The sequence below is a fragment of the Cariama cristata genome, unplaced genomic scaffold (genome assembly GCF_000690535.1).
Source record: "Cariama cristata isolate BGI_N322 unplaced genomic scaffold, ASM69053v1 scaffold23159, whole genome shotgun sequence".
In the NCBI taxonomy this organism is placed as follows: domain Eukaryota; kingdom Metazoa; phylum Chordata; class Aves; order Cariamiformes; family Cariamidae; genus Cariama; species Cariama cristata.
In genome coordinates this window covers 1-20421 of record NW_009637734.1, presented here as the reverse complement: position 1 = coordinate 20421, position 20421 = coordinate 1, and the positions used below count along the sequence as shown (strand labels likewise).

General features: G+C 39.1%; 1 protein-coding gene across 1 annotated transcript; it reads right to left on the bottom strand.

Annotated features, from left to right (window-relative positions):
* Nucleotides 1-1285: 1285 nt before the first annotated feature.
* On the bottom strand, nucleotides 1286-12104 carry EIF4E3 (eukaryotic translation initiation factor 4E family member 3; the record flags this gene model as incomplete). Its single annotated transcript, XM_009708463.1, has 6 exons — nucleotides 1286-1317; nucleotides 1832-1987; nucleotides 4245-4311; nucleotides 7345-7405; nucleotides 9423-9517; nucleotides 12032-12104. Coding segments are annotated over 6 exons (484 nt in total), but the record flags the coding sequence as incomplete, so codon positions are not given.
* Between the last annotated feature and the right edge of the window lie 8317 nt (nucleotides 12105-20421).

Below are 20421 nucleotides of genomic sequence, written 5' to 3'. Positions count from 1 at the left end.
TTAATATATTAAAGATGTGGAAATCAGTGCAACTTGAGCAGTTGTCAAACAAAAACCTCTTAAACAATGAAGTAATGCTCAGCGGAGTGTACATTCATCTCTACCTTGCAGCTTCTCCTTGTAAAAGGAACTGCATCAATCTTTGGTAGTGTATTAAAACAAACCAACACCTCAAAGAATTAATACAGACAAATACTTAAGGATTAACACCATTTATATTCATATTCATGCTGCAACACAAAATCCATGTCTTTTCTGTATTTTTATTTTTTTTTAAAAAAGGTCACTTAGGAAGTCTTGATGGCTTGAACCTACATAGGAAGGGATCTCTTCCTTTGCACTGAAGTCAACAGCAATTCTGGTACTGACCTTTGTGGGTGCACGCACGGGCCTAAAGCACTCACAGAAGTGTGAGGGATGGATCCAGTTAGTTTAATGCATTAGATATGACTCATGACACTTTTTCATGAATGTGCAGAAAAATACCACAAGAAAGCATACAAAATAGAAACATTAAAAACCTATCCCCTCTTATTTAAGAGAAGCGTGGAGTTTGCAGGGTTTCCTACTGAAAGATTTCTCATTCTAGTCTGAACAAGGGCTATTCTGAAATCAATACAATTAAAACACATTAACATCCTCCCACAGATGTTAGTCCCAATATAAATGTGCTTTCTTTAGTTATTTGTGTAGTGAACACTTCACTATTTACATTTACAGTATGTGTGCTGCTGTCGGTGCAAGACCAGATTACATTGAATGCTAGAATAAATGCAGTGCAATTTCTTTCTCTTGGGACAAAACCAGTGAGTAAATCTTAACACAATAGGAATGTTTCAAAACAAAAATTGAAAACACATTTCACCCAGCCAGTATTCCTCTACGTACAGCACATCTAGGAAAAGTAGCATACCATCTTTGTGCATGTTTGCATTTAACTACGTACAGTACAGAAGAAATGAAAGCCTGCTGTCTTAAGGAAATAGGAACAAATATAATCTGACTGAAAAAACAAGTGGCCAAATTATCTTTTTAAAGAAACAATGAAGAATTTAAAAACCCAACCAAACAAGAAGTAGTGAATTGAGCATTTAGCAGTCAAGACAACTGTTTTTCCTCATTTTCAGTAGCAATAGCCCAGTCTGAAATGTTAGAAACTCAAAAGGACCAACTGCATGTAGCGCTTCTGCAGGGCTTCCACCATCCTTCTCCTTGTCCAGACCACCTCAGAACACCAAACAACAATGAACGAGCTTGGCACAGACTGCCCTTAATGTTTTCCACGTCAGCCTTCAAAAGCATGATGGTCTCTGTGTGCTAAAGAGAGAAGGAAAAAAGAATAAAAGAACATGTAAACTCTGTCAAGGAGTTGAAAAGATTAAAAGAAGAGAAGACAACACTGTACAAAGCTGTCAAGGAAGACACAACATGCCAACGAGTGATCTTTGGGAATATACTATTCTGTTAATACATTTATAGAGAGCCTAAAATAGGAGATCTCTTAAAATTCTGATTGTAAATGGTTCCTCTAAATGAATACTTAAATTGAACAGCTTGTAGTCTTGAGAGTTATCAAGAGATTTGTCTCACTCATTTTACAAATCAGGCATATTAAACATGAAACCAAATACATTCTACAATTAAACTAAAAATATCTTATATTTTGAATGATAGCTAACTTTTACATTGAAGGGACATAATTTTAAGGCAATGAGAGATGCTATGTTTCTAAATGGTTCATGATGAATCAGGCAGGGTATTCCCATGGAAATACCCTACCAGCATCTTGTTTCTCTAATGAAGGTGGAAATTAACAGTACAAAATACGTACGTTTATAAAAGACCGCTTTAAAAGATGTGTGTGGCAGAAGTTTATGAATCTTTTCTAAAACTTTTGCTTCACTTGCTAAAGAGGCATTCACGTTCCAGACTTGCACAACATCTTCACGGTCACGAACGCTGATGCTAACACCTATTACTTCATCATCTGCACAGAAGAAGCAGCATCATTAACAAATACTTTAAAAGTGAGACATGTCTAATCCGATACTTCTGTATTATGAAACAGTGCCCAAAAGCTGAACAAACTGAAGAAACATGAAAGAGCAATCTCTAGCAAGGAGAATACCAGTGTTGAAACCAGACAAAATAGTTACCAGAAAGAAACAAACACTGTATTTATAGAAGCTATTGGAAATACTACCTCATAGTGGTTTTAATGAAGTGCCATAGGATTATTCATCTTTGCTATTAGCACTCTTATACTTGATTAGAAGGAAGTCACAAGACTCCCTTCAGTAAAGTTAGCAATATAAACTATTAAAGATAATTTACCTACAGTAATGTCTATAAGCAAAAACAGGGGGTGGGGGGTGAGGGTGAAACAACTGAAGCCCCAGGAACAGTACCTGGAGAAGATCAGACACCAGCTTTTCCAGACTTTGCTCTCTTTTTCCTTTACATTTTGTCAAGGCAGCAACGGAATAAAAAAGAAAAAAATTAATAAAGCCCCAGTCAGGCTGCCGCTGCCAGGGTTGATAACTCCGTGATTCGCTGATAAAGCCCTTTTTGGTGTGAAATTCTCAGGATGCAGCTTTGTGGAGAACTCAGCTTAAGGCCATGCTGTGGCTGGGAGCGGTGGCTGCCTCCAGCAGTGACCTCCACGACGCAGCTGCACCGGGCATCCTAAGGAAGGGGTCAGTAACAATAATGCAAAGGTGGTGTCAAGAACACACGGCCAAGGGCAAAAACTACCTCTCTAGACAGCAGAATATAGTATTTTCTTAAATTGACCCCAAGACCACCCTATCAGTATATAAAGGGCAGGAACACTCCCTTCTTGCCACCAACTCAGTTATGCATATTAAGGATTTTGAAAAGCACTATTGGAAACGTCTCTCACAGCTCAAGGATTTGAGGCTTGTATTCTGTATCTTCCAAATGTGAAAGCTGGCAAGGCAACGAGAGAAATAACACTATTTGAGAAACTCATTCAACAAAACTTTTGTAGAAAAAATAAAGCCACCAAGGCAAATATACCAGCAGCAGCCTACTGCAATATGCCTGCTCTACCGTATTAGCTAGGTGTAAGAGAAACTGTTTGAAAGCCTTTGGCTGAACTGCTCTGTGAACCCCAGAAATGCAATGCCTTTCTCCAGAATGACAGAGCAGTGAAGGAACACTCCTAACGGGCTATTCATCATCACTGCAACAGCCAGTTTAATCATATATTCATGCTCAGGAGAGAAGTAAATATGGTCAAAAGAAACAAAGGAGAGCATCATTTGAACTGAAAAGTTAGTTTAGTAACCAGCTCCCAGAACGCCTTCCATCTAGGCCAGTGGATCAGTAAGTTCATCATTTGCTTCACCCAGAAGCAACAAAGCGTTCTGCAACTAAACCTTAGCGAATTAAGTGGTCAGACTTGTGCTTGCTTTTCATGGCTAAGCAGCAGCATTTGATGATCTATCTTAAGCCAGCTAGCATTCACAGTCCCTTCCCAGTGTCCATTTCCAAATGAAACGTGCAACCTTGCAAGCCCAGAGAAGATATTTATTCTGAAAGCGACTTCGCTAAATTATTACCTCTGACCAAAATCACACGTGAGCTTCTGGATTATTAATGCCTGTTTTCCAGTAAACCAGCAAAGTATTTTAAGCATATTTATGTAAGTTCAATTGCATTAAAAACTACCTTGACCTAAGCAGTATTTTTAAGCAATAATGAAAATATTCCCTCTGGGTAGAGTGCTCACCTGGGATTCAGGAGAGCCAGGTTTGTGTTTCAGCCCTGCTATGGGCTTTTAATGTCACCACAGGCAAACCACGCAGCTTCCCTCTGCTTTGGGTCTGCACTAGTGTTTCCCCTAACTCCTAACCAGGAGGGACCATGAAGGCTAATGGGGGTATCTATTTAATTTAGTTGCTTCCAACAGTGATAGTACAAACAACTTGGACGGAAGTGTCATTTGGGGTTCCAGAATCCTGTCATTGGAAGATGAATATTAATCATTTAAATACTGGCTAACAGATAGATATTTAATAACTAGAAAACCTGCTGGCTTCCTAGGGATGCAAGCTGTTGAGCTTGATTCTTGTGCTAAGACAGTGAGAATACTTTGTTCTCTTCTTAATGGCAACAGGTACGAATATGATTTCCAGCCCTGTACCCCATTTTTAGCAGTTTTTCCATGTTCTGTATTCAAACTCAATTTGTCATGCTAGCCTCAATCATTTTTAAGTTACCTGCTGCACAACAACCTGTAAACTGCTCTCCAATAGTTGCTAACAGTAGCTCTTTCCAAACTGCAGCCTAAGGAGGTGGGGAAAAAAGAAAAAAGTTACATTTGCATTATTATTTTTTAATTTGAAAGTTAGGTTTGCTAGCTCAGTTTTGAGTGCATTCTCTTTCTGAGGTTGTCTAGACAAAAAAAGAGTATTTATTGTAAGAACACGCTGTGTCATGTAATTAATTTCCTCGATCCAATTGCAGCGAGAATTTAGACCCTGAAAATACATACTGTTACACAGAGTTGTTCTTATAAATATTTTAAATGTTTAACAATAAGTCTACCTTCACAATATCTATGTCCACGACTCATCCTGAATGGACTCATTGATGTAAAGCCTGAAAGCGTATTTCTCCCAAGAATTTCCCATGATAAAAGACCATAAAGCTCCACTTGTGATCATTTGTTTCTACAGAAAAGAATTACTAACCACTTTAAGAAAAGTACCCAAAAACCCTACCAGTCAATTAGATTGCTTATATTTAAACATCATCTCTGATTTGCCTTGACTACAAACCAAGTCCATCTTTCAACAAATTCAAATGCTCACTGGAGAATTAAAACAGGGGGAAAAGCTCTCTGCCACTTTAATTTGTTAGACTAATTACACTGTTACTTGCTTTTGACACTTGTTGTCACCCAAGCCAAAGCCCATACAAAACTTGGAATGCGTCTAGACCAACATAATGCTCCAAGGTGTGGGTTTACAGGGACAGAATTTTCTTTTTTTTTTTTAAAAGAACACATCAACATGTGTATTTGTTTACATCACTATAATGACTTTTTAATATACTACTTTTGAGGAATGTCTTTTCTGCTGTATGAAGCTAGCTTGAGTTTTAATACTATTAAAAAACCCAGCAAGTCAAAAGTACCAGGTTAAAACAAAAAGCAAGCGGCCACAAAGGTACAAACTACTCAACTGCTTTAATAGCGTTTCTGAGTACTCCTAAGCCATCTTTTAGAATACTCAGGATTTCTGTTACTCATTATCATCTAATCCAATGCATCATATAAAGCTGCGCTATGGGAAGGACCATCTGATGGCGATGGCTCCCAAGGCAGGCTGAAGATGTTGATGTGACAGCCTCTGACACGGTGCCTTTTGCCTGCCAGTGGAAGGGCTCAGAGATGAATGATGGGACTGACCACGCACACTCATTACCAGGCGCAGTGCTCACTACTGTGAGTTGTCCTAATGGTCTCAAGGGTAGGAAGCACTTCATCCAGTAGTAAGCAGTTGCAGGATCAGGCTTATGAGGATCTAAAAAGTATTAGTTTTCATATTAAAAACTGGCATACAGAAGTGTCACTGTACACATGCAACAACATCTAAGTGTCAGTACTTTGTCAGTCAGATTTTCATACCACTAAAAGACTGATGTCTTTAGAAAAAACTACATTTTCCTCCCTCCACACCCTCACCAAGAGCTGCTATAGCATAACCGTCTTTTTGAGTTAGGCCTGTACAAAATGGTTCATCTTAGCCAAGGCAATGCTGTGTGCACATGTGACAAAGAATGAAGCCAAAAAATGAGAAACAGGCATAAAGGTATTATTTATGCTATTTACAGAGGCACTAAAAGCCGACTGAAGATCACCTTCAATTAAACCTTTCAGAAGTGACCTGGGCTGTGTGGTACGTAGTTTGGGAGATCAAAAAGTACCTTCATTTCAAAAAGGAGCTGTCATTCAGCCTCTGAAAAACAAGGCCTCTGAGGTCCCTAAATTCACTACCCAGTAATGCAGGCTCCCCAAACCACATGTCACTTCTGACAATTTTCACACCTTGGATTATAAGAGGAAAAAGAAAATTTCAGTCTTTTGTGATCACTTGGGACTGCAGCGGAGGAAAGCTGCAGTTCACATATGGGGAAGAAGCCCACAGGCAAAAATCAATTATCTTTTGGCTGAAATTTCAAGTACCATCTTTCAGCATTTAATGCCTTCTGCAAGGCTGTCACATTTTTCTGACACTTCACTTTTCGTGTTTAAAGGCCTCATCCGGAACACACTTACACACATAAACACCACGTGTCAAGAGGTCAAATCTCCTCGCTGTGACAGCTCACAGAAGTTACTCACATGCATTTGATTAGGGGGACAAAGAGAAACTCAATTATTTCAGCAGGGCTAGAACAACGACATGCCTGAACAGATTTTATCTTTCACATTTTTAGATTCCAAAAAAAAAAAAGTGAAGAAAAATGAGCAGCACTACAGTTTCACAAGATGCACACACGGTGATCTGACAACTCACTGTTGCCAAAGGGGATGATCCTACTTGTCTCTTCTCCTTTACCCCCTACGCCCATCAAAAAACTCTCCTGGCCATACACTCAAATTAAAAATAAAATAAATAGGAGACTTTTTGTGACATCAGAGTGCATTAAGCTGGCTCACAAAACGGTCCGATGAGCACCAGAGCCACTGCAAAAGGGATCAGGAGAGAATGAGCAAGATCTTCCCCCTTCCAGTGGGAGCAAGCCATGAGATGGGATTACCTATCGATGGAAACAATGCCTGGGTCCGCGTTTGGCTACAGAAAGTCACGGCGCAACTCACAGCCATACAGAGGTGCCAACAAGCCATGCCAAGCAGAAATAGTCCTCCCGAGTTTCAGCTGAAATGTTGTTCTGGACTGCGTGTGTGGACTTTTGAAGAGCATTACTGAGGTTCTGGCTATAATTTAGGACATAATATTATCAGGAAAAGATTTTTGTGTGGGTTTTTTTTGCAGGCCTATAAGCAAACAGTCTTGAGAACAAAGGTGATTACAAAATACTGTTTCCAAATGGAAATGGAGTATAAAACTGCAGCTTTCATTTGCTTGATAACACATCGACAAATGTTATCAAAAGCAAGAGATACGGAATTACTGGAAAATAAACTTTTGCTCATTGTCTTAAAATAAAAGGTTATAGACGTTAAAAGAGTGTTTGTTTGTTGTGTTGAGTGATGTCAGAACTAAAAAGCTTTACAACAGCTTTATCAGATGGAGTTTCAAGAAACCCCCTTACTAAACAAAGTCTAAGAAAAAAGTCAATATAACATACCGTACTTTCTTTAGGGACCTTCATTTTCCATATACCTCCTTTGGCATTGCTTTCCTCTTCCCTGGTTATGGGAAATAGATCAGTGAAAATAAACATTCAAATCTACATCTAGATAATCCTACGTTTGGGGGTTAATTTTCCCAGAAAAATCCTATCTGAAATGCAATCACTAACTCCAGGTAGCATGACTCAAGCTATGACTTCTGACCTCAGAGATAATTCTTTCATTGTTCATACGAAGTGTGTCTCTCAACACTTAATCCCTTTCCTAAGTTTTGTGTGTTGGAAAATCCTTACGTTTTCCCTGACTACAGACCATCTTTGAAGTGACTGCACACCATATGGGAACAAGCCATAAAACAATTTTATATTTTACTATAGTAACCTTTTATTTTGGAAAAACTGGCATATTTTCACAGAAGCAGCTTATTACTCTCAAGTTCATCCAATGTAACAAAAGAACGCGAGCACACTTCATTTCAGTTTTGTAACAGCTAGAAATTAATTGCCCTTATTAAAAAAAAAAACCAAAACGAAGCTGCCCAAGGTCAGGGCAGACTTAACTGTTAAACCACCTTGTAATGACAAAGGCACAACGTACAAACCTGTGAGCTCCTCGAGTTTATTCTGTCACAATTGTTTTTGTAAGGTTTTAAATCAGGGCTTCTAGTTTCCTGTTAAAACTCTGTAAAAGCAAAGTTAAAGGAATAACCTAAAATTCATCTTTGGAATATCTAAATCCAGTATGAAACCTATAGAGGTTCCCCAGGACCAGTGATCTCTCACCAATCCAGACAAACACTGGGGAAATGAGGGGGAAACTTTGGAAGGACATCTGCAAAAATCTGCAGTCCTCAATTCTTACTTCAGAATTCGTTTTTCTTCCTAAAAAACAATGCTGCAATTGGGTGGTATACTGTAACTGTAATCTGAAAAAAAGCTTCTTGGCAGTAAGTACTGAAAAGTTAGTGGGTTACTGATGAGATCAATCTCTTGCAATCCCTTTCCTAAAATACAAAATTACATTGACAGCCTTAAAATAGATGTATCACTTTCAGAAATTATCTTTGCATTTCACACCTCTAATAGTCACTTACCAAATCAAAGTAAACAAAAAACAAAAGAACAAACTCCAAAATGTTCTCACTCATCCTTACAAAGACATGAGGACCCGCATGCAACGGCTCAGTTCATTTATACAGACACCAATAATTTTTCAATCCCAGTTTAGCTATCCTGACCAGTCACAGTATTTTTAGAAAAGTAATGTAGACCTTCAGATGCATTTCACTTTAGAAAATTATTTACTTCTTCAGTAGATTAGGACAGAAATCTCCCGTAGTAAGTCACCACCCAGTTAGACATACTACAATCAAGTTAAAGAACTCTAATCCAATCAAAATCTACGCAAATGATGACAAAAAGATCAAAACTCTTCAGAAAGTGCTTAGGCTCTCTAATTGAGATGTGACAGAACTGCACGAGGAAGGTATGCAAAACTCAGTTTCTGAAAAGAAAACATCAATTATTTACACTTTAATCCATTACTATTCTACAATCAAGTAGGAATTTGCTGCAATGAATCACTTCATAATGTCTTAAATTAGTTTTAATCCAAGGTATATGTGCATTTATATGCGTATGAGGCATACTTTTGCACAGGTGAAGAACAGTGAAGGACCATCAGTCGTTTGTATTATTCTGCCACTAGCTTCAGTAGAAAGAAAAAAAATTGCAAGTTAAAATAATTCAAATAGAAGTAACATATTCTGTGTATTCTCGAATTAAAATTCAGAGTCATATTTTAATTTCCCAACTTCTATTTCATAATTTAATTTCTTTCTTACATTTACGTTCAGAGGTGCACAATTAGATTAGTCTGTGTTTTTAATGAAGACTCTTTAGTACAAGTCACTAAGCTTAACAAAATCCTTAGGATATTTCTTTCTTAGGTCTCTCAAATTCAGGCGTTTGCAGGCAATAGAAACAAGATGCTCCTGTTCCATGCCTGCCTTCTTTCACCACTTCAGGTTTTTTCACTGTCCATTCCCAGAAATGTCTAATGGTAACATACGTACCAAAGCGGCCGCCTTTCTCCCCGCATTAAATGGTAACTACATCTCAGAGGCAAATTTGTCACAGGAGGAATGTTGTTGTAGACACTCCAGAAATCCTTAAAAAGAAAAAATACTAGTTGCATTAACACAAGAGTAAGTTTCATGCAGATTTACTTCCTTGTTCATTTTCTCTAAAACAATTACATATCCTGCTCCTAGAGAACTGGCACCTTCTATGTTATAATAAAACACTCTGAAAAGAACCTGTTGCAATTTCACTTCTACTTTATTTTTTTAGATGCCAATTCTGCATAAGGAGGAGGTAGAAAGAAGGGAAGCAGTTGAACTGTGGATTACTTTAGAATCAAAGTCCTTAAGAACAGAGAGAAAAAAAATAATCAAAATCAGAGTTACACTAAGTATGTCAGAACAAACCATTACATAAAACTTCCTTAGCATATTAAAAATATACACTTATATCAAATATCCACCTTGCTTCACTTAAGACTAGTCTAAACTTCATTATGCTTATCTTGAGTTACAAAAACACCGCGAACAATAACTCTGTTGAACTAAATGCCTAACTAATGCTAGCAATCCAACTCCTTTGTCTAGATCACAGTGAAAAGTTTCAACCAGATGCAAAGAACCTGAGATGCACATATTAATACAGGAACGGGGGAGAGATTAGAAGCAGCAGGTTACCAGGAACCATCGGATTACCTCCCAGCGTTTCTGCTGGCAAAAGCAGAAGCTGTCATGTGTGTTTTGGGTGGATAAAAGACACCCAAAAGCAGTGGTGAGCAACAGGGAGGGATGACCGAAGAGATCCCAATCCCCTTTCTTCTTTATCCAACAGTTGGGAATAAGAAAGGATTTTTTTAAAGACTTACATTGCATTAACATGCAGTGATGCAATATTACGCATTAGGACAACCCATTAAGTATTATCCCATATTTAATCATCAGCACAACTTTAGAAACAAACATTGCAACACTATGTGACAAAATTTTGTGGCCCTTAGCAATTTCACCTACCAGCCGTTACCATTGCCCAGTCAATAAGAAGAGATGGAAGACTAGTAAAAATATGAAAAATTGGTATGAAACACCCATTTCAGTTTTCATCTTACTCCTACCTGGTTGTGTGCCCAAACTCTACAGCTACTGAAGTAGAAGGAGCAGAGCTATGCCAGCAGATGACCGTGGAAAGCTTTGAGAGCTCTTATGTCCTGAACCAGGGACTGAGTTTGGAAGGTTTTGGTTTTCAAACTTTCTTCAGGCAGTGCAGGCTGGCATTGCTCACTGACTAGCTACTGCCCATTAAGGACAACGATGAAGTCAATGAGGATTTTCGTTTTGCTTCCCCAAGGAAGATCATGTTATGTGTATGATAGCACAGTAAGACATATCACAGGCCATGCTGCTAGCTTCTGATCACTTCATCCAGCCCAAGAGTCTTCCCAGAGGATCTGAAGGACTTTTTTGTATTTTCAACCCCAACCTGACGAGACAAACCTCAGGTTTTTCAGGCAATAACCTAATCATTTAAATAACGAAGGCTGGATTCGGAGTGGCAAAATGGATCACACCGGATACTGCACACACCACTTTGTGGTTCCTTTTTTAACAGGAACCACTGCAGCCCATTTTGAAACAAACCCATTAATGTTGTCAACTTTAAGTTCAGAGTGTCACTTCTTTACATGGCTGATGGAGACATTCTGCTGACACACAGAGGCGGGAGGGAACCTTTCCCAGGAGTCTGCAGGACATTTCCATGCTTTATGCCAAAGTACTTCCACTGATAACCTCGTCTCTAGAAAACTCTGAAAGCCAATTCATTTCTTAGGCATATTAGCTAGGAAGAAAAAAATCTCATGCAATGTAACAAGTTGTGCAGACATTAATGATTAAGTGTCATTTAAAACTTCAGTAGATCACTACAGCTGGGCTCCTTCAAAGAGACGGTTTTGGCATTACCTTAGAATTTCAGAGATTTAGCGAACTAGAGTCAGCTCAGCATTAAGGTGAGACAAATACCAATTCACTACATTTTATGCTAACTGTGGTATTAAAACAGAAATGCAATTTTCCTTGCAAGAGATGCCCACTGCTCGGCACTGGCAGATGATACAGACGTGCAGAATTTCTCATTGCTGCAAGTATTGTATGATTTAAAAGTACTTTAGTTCAAGTCAGTTTGCTAGATTTTTTTTTTTTAATTCATGCTCAAAGAGAGAAAGAACAAAAAAACCCACAAGTTGTAATTTTTAGTCTTTCTGTAATGATTTTCCATATTGAAAAAAAAATGGAGAAAAGGCAGAAAAAAATACTTAAAAGACATCAAGTGTAACAATCCAACAAAGGTACAAATGGAAACTCAGGAAAGTTTAAGAAAAGGGGGCTGGCCTGAACAATCCAATATGCTTCCTCCTTTCCTGGCCTAGAAAGCCAAGTGAAACTCAAACAATGACCAAGCAATACCACACACAACCAAACCCACGTTTCGTACCACAGGTAAGCAAAGCCGCAAGTGTGACTCATCCATATGAGGAAAAACGAAACTTAAGGTGTGAAGTTACATTAATAACATATGGCAACTCCTATAGCAAAACTGTACACCTTACCTGTACTGTTTGTACTGTATAAATCTTCTTCAAATTTGATGCACATTCAGCCGCTGTCGTACCAGGAAGTGACCTTGGAAACAAAGTAGAGATTAATAAAAATATTTATTTTATCAAGGGGGAGGAAAAGGAGATGGAAGGGGAAAGTGAATCACATGAGCATGAAGTTTAAATATTCACATTTCAAAGTTGCATAATAAACTCCAACTCCAATTATCATGAGTCATTTAAAGACAGGAATTCAAGTGATTTTCTACTTTTCAATAAATTAAGATTTACCAGGTATTTTGTAAAATATTTTGATTAAACAGGTGAATTGGGAGTTTTAAACCAAGAATAACAGTGCTCCTTCTAACGGCCACCCCACAGCCCTCTGCTGTTAGGCATCAAACAACGGTGCTGCAGTTCCAATGAGAAAGGCTATCAGGAAGGGACCGCAAGCCCCTACCCCGGCGTTCTTTTTATTTGCATTTAATACAACCCAGAACCATCCTTGAGCATTTCAAGGCACTCTCAGCGTTTCATATTTTTAAAAAAGAAGCTGATCCACAGGCTCTCTATAATGAACCAGAATGATTTCCTCAGCAGCCACGGCCGGCCGGGGCGGAGGTCAGGAGGTGGCATGGGTACAGAGCGGCTGGGGGACCCTTCCCTCACACCGCCCCGCAGCAGCACCCCGATCACAGGACCTGGTCAAACCTAACGCCTGCGACAAGCACCTTGGTATCCCCAACTGGATGGGACACCAAGTCCCAAAGGACAGCTCTCTTTCCTGGTGTGGTGAGCCATATAACCCAACACATGCAGGAAACCTCCAAGCCTTCAGGCAGCTCTTCCATCACTAGCATTTATTTCTTCAAGCCATGTCTGCTACCAGCACTTCCCATAGAGCCAAGAGGTCCTTGGGCTGGTTTCATTGCCAAACCTTAAGGTTACACCGACGTACATCAGGCACAGTTTAACTTCTTCAGCTCACCCTCATACTGACTATCCCCAATTCCCATTCAGAGCTGCTCCCTTTAGCCACATATAGCACCAACTGCACCCCATCACCTCAGAGGTCTTTTCCAACCTAAATGATTCTATGATTTTATTCATAACCTTCATCACGACTCTTCAGTGTACGCGACATGGGACGGTGCATCCACTTCCCCACCCATCACTGTCTCCTGTCACTGCACTAATGGCACATCGTAACACCCATCTTACAACTCCCAGCACACACCCCCACGTGCACAACTCAGAGGAATGAGGTCAAAATTGCAAAGGTACATTCAATTTGTTAGAACGGGAAACATTCTGCCCCCCCCCGCCCCCAGAAGCTGAAGTAGGATATTTCTAAAGAAAAATGAAGATCAAAGACAAAGCAACCTCCCATTGCATCTCAGAAGAAGAAACAAAAATATGTCAAATGACTTAAATCTGGAAACAAAAGCAACACAACAGATTTAAGGAAACAGAAGAAAACCACAGTTGTTGTTCAGGTACCTGCCTGAAAAAAGGGTAAGAGCAAACCAGATCTCAGTAACTCTCCCATCAATGTGGCTGTTTGTCTTGGTACGTCTGATCAGCATGAAGTATGTCCAGGAAAACACTGAAGTTACTCTCAGTTGTTAGAGATCTAATTTAGGCTCTAGGGCAAAAACTAGATATTCATGTAAAGGAAGAAATTTAATATGCAAAGCTACTGCAACAGCATCACATCTTCAAAACTTTAATAATAGCTCCAAGGTTTTTTGAAGGCTCCTACAAGTATAGTTTAAAAATGCATACAAAATCAAAGAAATCCATCCCAGCTTTTTCAGTATAGAACAAACTAACATCTAGTTTACTATTTGCCTGTTAATCTCGAGACGTAGGAGTACACTACAATGGTGGAACTGATGAGAAAACTGCTACATGTCCAAATCTCAAAAATCCCTTTAACTAGAGATTATAAAAACAAACAAACAAAACCTCAAGAAATCACTAGTGCACAGGTTCTAGTCCTGTGGCTCAAACTATGAAAACTCCCATGTAAAAACTGATAACTTGAAAACAACAACAAACAAAACTTTCATCAATGTGCTCAAAAGGAATTATGGTAAGGAGGGGTACTTTGTTTTGTTTTGTTTTTCCTTACACTCTACACTCGGCATTAAACAGCGAAACGAGAAATTCACAGTATTTAACAGAAACAGAGCCAGTCAGATGGCTTTTGAATGCACAAAAAAAAAAGTAGTAAGTCAAAACAGACTTTAAAACTTACCAGGTGATTTAACTGCGTCTGTCAGTAGGGAGTAGTGGATTTGCAACAAACTACCCCTTGTTTCTTTCTTGTTTCTGACAGAAGTAGCACCTCTCTACTCACACTTTTTTTCAGGTATAATAGAACACAAACAGGCAAAACCTGAGATAGCTTTGCCTTTTCTTGTCTCGCACCACTGTCCAAGAAATTACTTCTCCTGGGCACTGCTTCTGCCAGTTTGCTGACTTAGCAGTCAGCAGTGCATACGGGGTTAACTTTGCTGTACAACATGTAGTATCATCGCTCTCTATACTCACACTGATACTGCCACTGAGATGCTTCGATAGTAAGGTCTACTCAAATAAACGATTAAAATCTATTCTCTAATGATAGCCTTCAAAGGTTATCTAGATAATCACAGTAGCCATTTAACAAATTCAAGGAGTATTTAAAAGAGCAGTGAAGACAGATAGACAGAATATTCCACTCCAACATTGTAAAATAGTTCATTTTGATAGTTGCAAATAATATTTTCCAGAGAAACTATGTGATCAGCTGGCAGAAAACACCAACCGACCAGCAAATTATTTGTTTTAAAAGTTAAGGTGAGCAACCATTTATTTCTAGTAACTCGCCCAGGAAGTTCTCCATGCCCAGAAGATTACACGGCATTATTTCAGCCTTTCACCCAGCTCTCGAAAGTGTCAGTGATTTATGGGTTTAAGCATGAACTCCCAAACTTCTTTCATTTAAAACAAACAAACAAACAAGTGAAAGGACTGTAGATGAGAAAATGATGACATGCATCAATTTAAAAGTTCAGGATCATTTCCTGCAGAAATTACACCTGCACAAATTTGGTTTAATGGATGAGTATAAGGCAGAGATAGTATTTTAATCACAGAGAGAAGGAAAAAGCCCAGAATTTCCTGCAAAATTACAGACTACCGACAAATCTGAACTGCAGTGTTTCCGCAACAGCCACCCATATACTCAGCAAATCAGTATAGATGACAACTAAGGAGGGTTTGTGCCTTGAAACTCATGCAATTGTGATTTATTTTTTTTTTTTAAGCTGAGCACACAGAATAAGTTTAAATTACGTTAGTAGAAATGGCAGATGACTTCCAAGTGAAGGAATCTGTAGAAATTCCTACTTCTCTAACTCTTCCAGCAAATACTTACACTGTAAGCTAGGAGGAGTAAGATAGTTGTGTGCTCTGCTAAAAACCTCAATACACATTACTACAAAACAAGAACCCTGCAAATACTGACCCTTGAAATGAAGCCATTACAGGATTCCTCCCTTTTGGATAATTTTACTGCCATCAACAATAAAATTAATCCAATGTGCCATATTGAACTGTCAGTTATTGCCACGGTGGACAATTAATTTCCAGGTAACTCAACAGACCTTGCAAACCCCCTAACAGCAGAGGAGGTGGGTCACAGCACCAGCCAGGCACCAATAGCTCTTCTAGGGATGGAGATAGCTGGTCTGTCATCAAACCACCTACAAATGCACATCTGGGTTCCTCATGGAGAGTCTGCACATCAAATATTCAACAGTTCTCCCAGTCTGCCTGTTCTGTGCCCTGTGATGCCACTTTTCTGCATCTTCAGAATCTTTGTTGGGGAAATTTTAGTGCAATATCAGGAATAATCAAGTCACCTAATCAGGCCAGACCCACCGTACAGCATCTCACGGTAAAACCGCATGGGCATCAGTTAAAAGTGGAACACGGAAACAGGAATAGCCTACGTGAACTGAATCCTAATGCCAGCTTGCTTCACTACTCCTTCATTATTCCAGCATGAATAAAGAACAAAGGATACAAAGATAAATTTGATTGTTTCATCCATGAATAGACCTCCAGGTGGTTGTGCTTATGTTAATGTCTGATGCTGAACTGTAGCTCTTCTGTTTCCCTGCAAAGAATTAAGGATAGAAGTTTTTTCATATGTGCTCAACTGGTCTTTGTTTCCCAGTGGGAATCCCATCAAGGCTTTAGCGGGAGCTTTAAAAGCTGCCAAGCACTTTTCAAAATACCCCTGTAAGTACTTAGCCACAACTGCTTTTGGTATAAATAAGCAAAATATTTACTTACAAAGCATAAACTCAAAAACATGCTGTGGCAACTAAATAAATCTGGCAATCCATTCTGAATACAAAGACTGATTTCAAGCCATCAAAGCCTGTCAAAATGCATTTACTGGGTTGAATGTTCTTATAATATTAACCATCATTTTTCATTGTAAGCCACCTACTCATAAGCTTTAATAGATGAAACAAATGATCCTAGATAAATAAAATTTTGCTACAGGGAAGAAGGGAAATTATTAAGTTTAGTTTCAAATATCTGATGTGTTCAGTTATTAAGATTCACAATTATTATGAAAATGGTTCAGTTATCAGAACTTATCTACTGAACTTTATTTATATAGAACTCATCAGTATAATTTGCAGAGAGAAAAATAAGCACATAATACATTTACGTAAGAATATTTTCTCTTTCCTAGAGTAGACTAGTAACACTGCATAATATTTGAAAATGCTTATAAGCATATTCTTCCCCTCAAAGATACAGAAGAGTTAAACTATTCTTGCAACAGAAACAAAACGACCTAAAAAGCACTGTTAGAAGTCAGGCAAGAAGAGAAGGCAGGCAGGTCATGATCCTGCAATGCGATTTGCCCTGCTGCACACTCAGGCTTCCATGGAAGTGAGCACATCTTTGATGATGTTTATCTAGAAATGAGACTCCTGTATTAAGCTTGTGTGTGATGCGTGCTCAATTTCTGATAGCACTGATTTGTATAGAAGGGTACTGGTATTTTCCTTGCTGTGGACTGAAAGCGGTCTGTCAGCGACACTGGCAGCTCAGATGCAGTCAGATGTTCAAAACATGGCTTTTTGCAAGGATGTGCAACATCTTCATTATTGCATGTGCACGCACGCACGCTGGACCGAAAACTGTTACTACTGACAAAACCTCCAGCTTCTCATTGTGAAGCTGAAAGATCAGACAGCTACCAGTACTAGTATGTTCCCTCTGTTATTTAGGCTTACTTGGTGTAGCATTAAACATTAGATAACATGCAATACCCAGGCTAAATGACAGTCATGATTTGCAAGGTTTACAAAGTAGGATATTTGCATCATGTCCACATGTACACCAAAAAGCATAATCAGCTTCACGGCTTTGTATTTACACAAAGATCGCACCCAGATCCACACTCCGAAATCCCATTAAGGAATGGTTTCAAGTGCCTAGCATGGCTTGTTATCCAGGACATCCCAGTCTTTGATGGTCATTTCACTTGATTTCTCCTTTTGTGCAATCCCTGTGTTGTATATGGTACACAATGAGAATATAGTGACCAGATTTGTAATCCTTGTTTTTTATTTGTTCTATTCAGTGATGCATATTAACACTTTGTTGTAAAAAACCTGAAAGACTACATAGCGTAGCAAAAACTAGAAAAGCAATCTTTCATTTCAAAGCCAGAGGCTACTATAAGCAGGACGCTGCATCAATTCAGAGCCTCACCGAGATAAACATGAGTATGAAGAGCCACCAGCATGAATCAGCTTCCCAAGGCAGCACCAAAGACTTGCTGCAATTCCCCCATGCCCCGTAACATCACCGCATGCAAAAGCATGACGAATGAGACAGGTAGGTACGAACTTGGAAACCTGCAGAATGGACAAATGAAACAGCAGATCTGAACTCCTGGTTTCAAAACTTCTAGCACATGACCTTAAAACATTTTAACAATTTAAAAGGAAACCTCATTTCTCTTAAGACCAAAAAAAAAAAATAAAAAAAAAAAAATCACACCTGACAGGTTCTCTGCCTTCTATGAAACTGCTGAACTGCTGACCTGTGAGCATTTGAAGATCATAGATGGGATCTTATTTGTCAAACTGGTGAATAATATTCTCCCAAACGCTTTCATCATGCTCACTTTCCTAAAGCATATACAGGGTAAGATACAAGAGAGCAATATCAGATGGTTACTATTTCAGACTCATGTACCAAGAAAGCCTTAGCACTTACGGGAAACGCAGATGCCTCGTGACACGTGTGAGATAATGGCAATGGATCAGAACCTGGTCAGAGGATCCCAGCCTCCAGATGTTAAGCCTGTGCCAAGGCATTCACAGAAACAAGTGCTGACATAGATAAAACAAATGCATTTACTTCCAAAGCAGGAGATGTGTTGAGCAACACTATGATAAAAGTAAGGTCAGGAGCCCCAAGGGAATCACTTGGTAGCATATCACTAGTTGCTACAGAAGGTACTGCTGACTTGATGGATATTTTAACACTGTGACTTAATGAAAAGATACACTTTGGAGACGTTAAAAATGTCTGTCATGGATCTCTCTCTCACAGTAATTTAACAGAAAAAGATAACTACATACCTATTCATCCTTAAGCGTCACTTCTTCCTGCTTTTCAGTCCCAGTACAGGGCAAAATGTAGTAGCAGTCAAAAATCAATACTATATCATGAGGAAACATCACTGCTCCACACTAGGTGTTACTAACGTAAGTTAAGAAAGTGCTCACAGTTATCGTCTGTGGAAAGTCCATCCTACACAAGCCTAAGCAATGATCCCTCCATCAAATCTGTGTGGGTGTACCCATAAATGTCACAGCCACTTCTGCGGGACTCTGTAGAGAGACACGAACCTCCACACACTGCAGTAAATTAAGTTCATGGTTGCATCTCTTGTGTGGTTTTTAATGCCTTAAATGTTTTTTAAATGTATGAGGCACGCATTGTTTGCTGCCATTCTTGTTCCCTGCCATTATTCTATCACTGTTGCTGGTAAACAAAACGCACAGTTTTGTGTCTACATGGTCCCACTTTTTTTTTTCTTATACATACACTCTTGGTTTTGTAAGTGAAGGAAAAACAATACTACCTAATTAAATGCACTTATATGTGATCAGAAAGAAGAAAAAATAATCAATAGAATAACTGAATTTTAAAAGCCTAAAATATAGTGGAACCAAGACTTAAGGAAAAAAAAAATCATGATACAACTCAGGAACTTGAAATGGATTTTAACTTCTGAGGTTGATTATAAAAGCTACACATACTTATCTCCACATGGCTTGTGTAAACAAACAGATCTGGATTATAGATTGCTTAAACAGCAGTCTAAATAGTGCTTTTTAAAAAGAAACAAACAGAAAACACATCTCAGATCCTCAACCTGACCATAACTACATCATGAGCTCAAAAGGATTAACCAGAAACAATAATTTGCGGGTTTATTCATAAAGATTTCATTTACGGGACCCGAGAATATTTGTGTGCTTTCATCAGTTTCTTGATACTTCTGTGTCATGAGCTGAAAAGTTACCAAAGGAAAAAAAAAAAAAAAAAAGCAGCATTTTACCAACAGCATGAGGCAGTATGTTCAGTGGCAGAAAGGCTTATGAAGGAAAGAATTTTCCTTCTGGAGTCGGGGGAGAGGAGAAATACAACAGCAGATCGAGAAAAGGGAGATGCAGAAGATCAAAACCAAGATGCCACAAAACGCACACTAGAAAAGCAGTATCAAATTCTGGTTTTAAACTTTCTATTTCAGTTTTGACTTTGGTACTTTTTCCCTATGCCTGGTTACACGCACCATGGGGCTGAGCTCCCTTCGCAGCGGCTTTCCGTGACCATCAGAGACTAAAACCGCAAGCACACGAAATGTGATACGAACACCGCAGTTAATTAATCCATTTTAGCTAATCCTTCAAAACAGATCGCTTCAGATTTTAAGAACTGATCATCTACGGGAGTCAAACCTGACGAATTATAAAATCTGACATGCCACGGTCGGGCTGGTGGGACTTGGTCCGTTTGGGACAGGGGCATCAGGGCCAGCCCGGCCACGTACAAACACCACACGTAACCTTTAGCCTTCTATTTCTGGGGCTTGCAAGCGTCATGTCTAAATTTAGGGTTTAACCCACCGCCGACGTTGCCTGAGTCAATGTGTGTCCGTTCAACTGCAAAACCGAAAGTGTCGCCGAAACCGGTTTCACTAACTTAACTCCCAGAAAACGCTAACGCTCCCCCTCAGATGGGAAGAGTCGTGGCTCTCTTACACTCTCAATATATTCAATATTATATTCTCAATGGGCTCCGCCTGC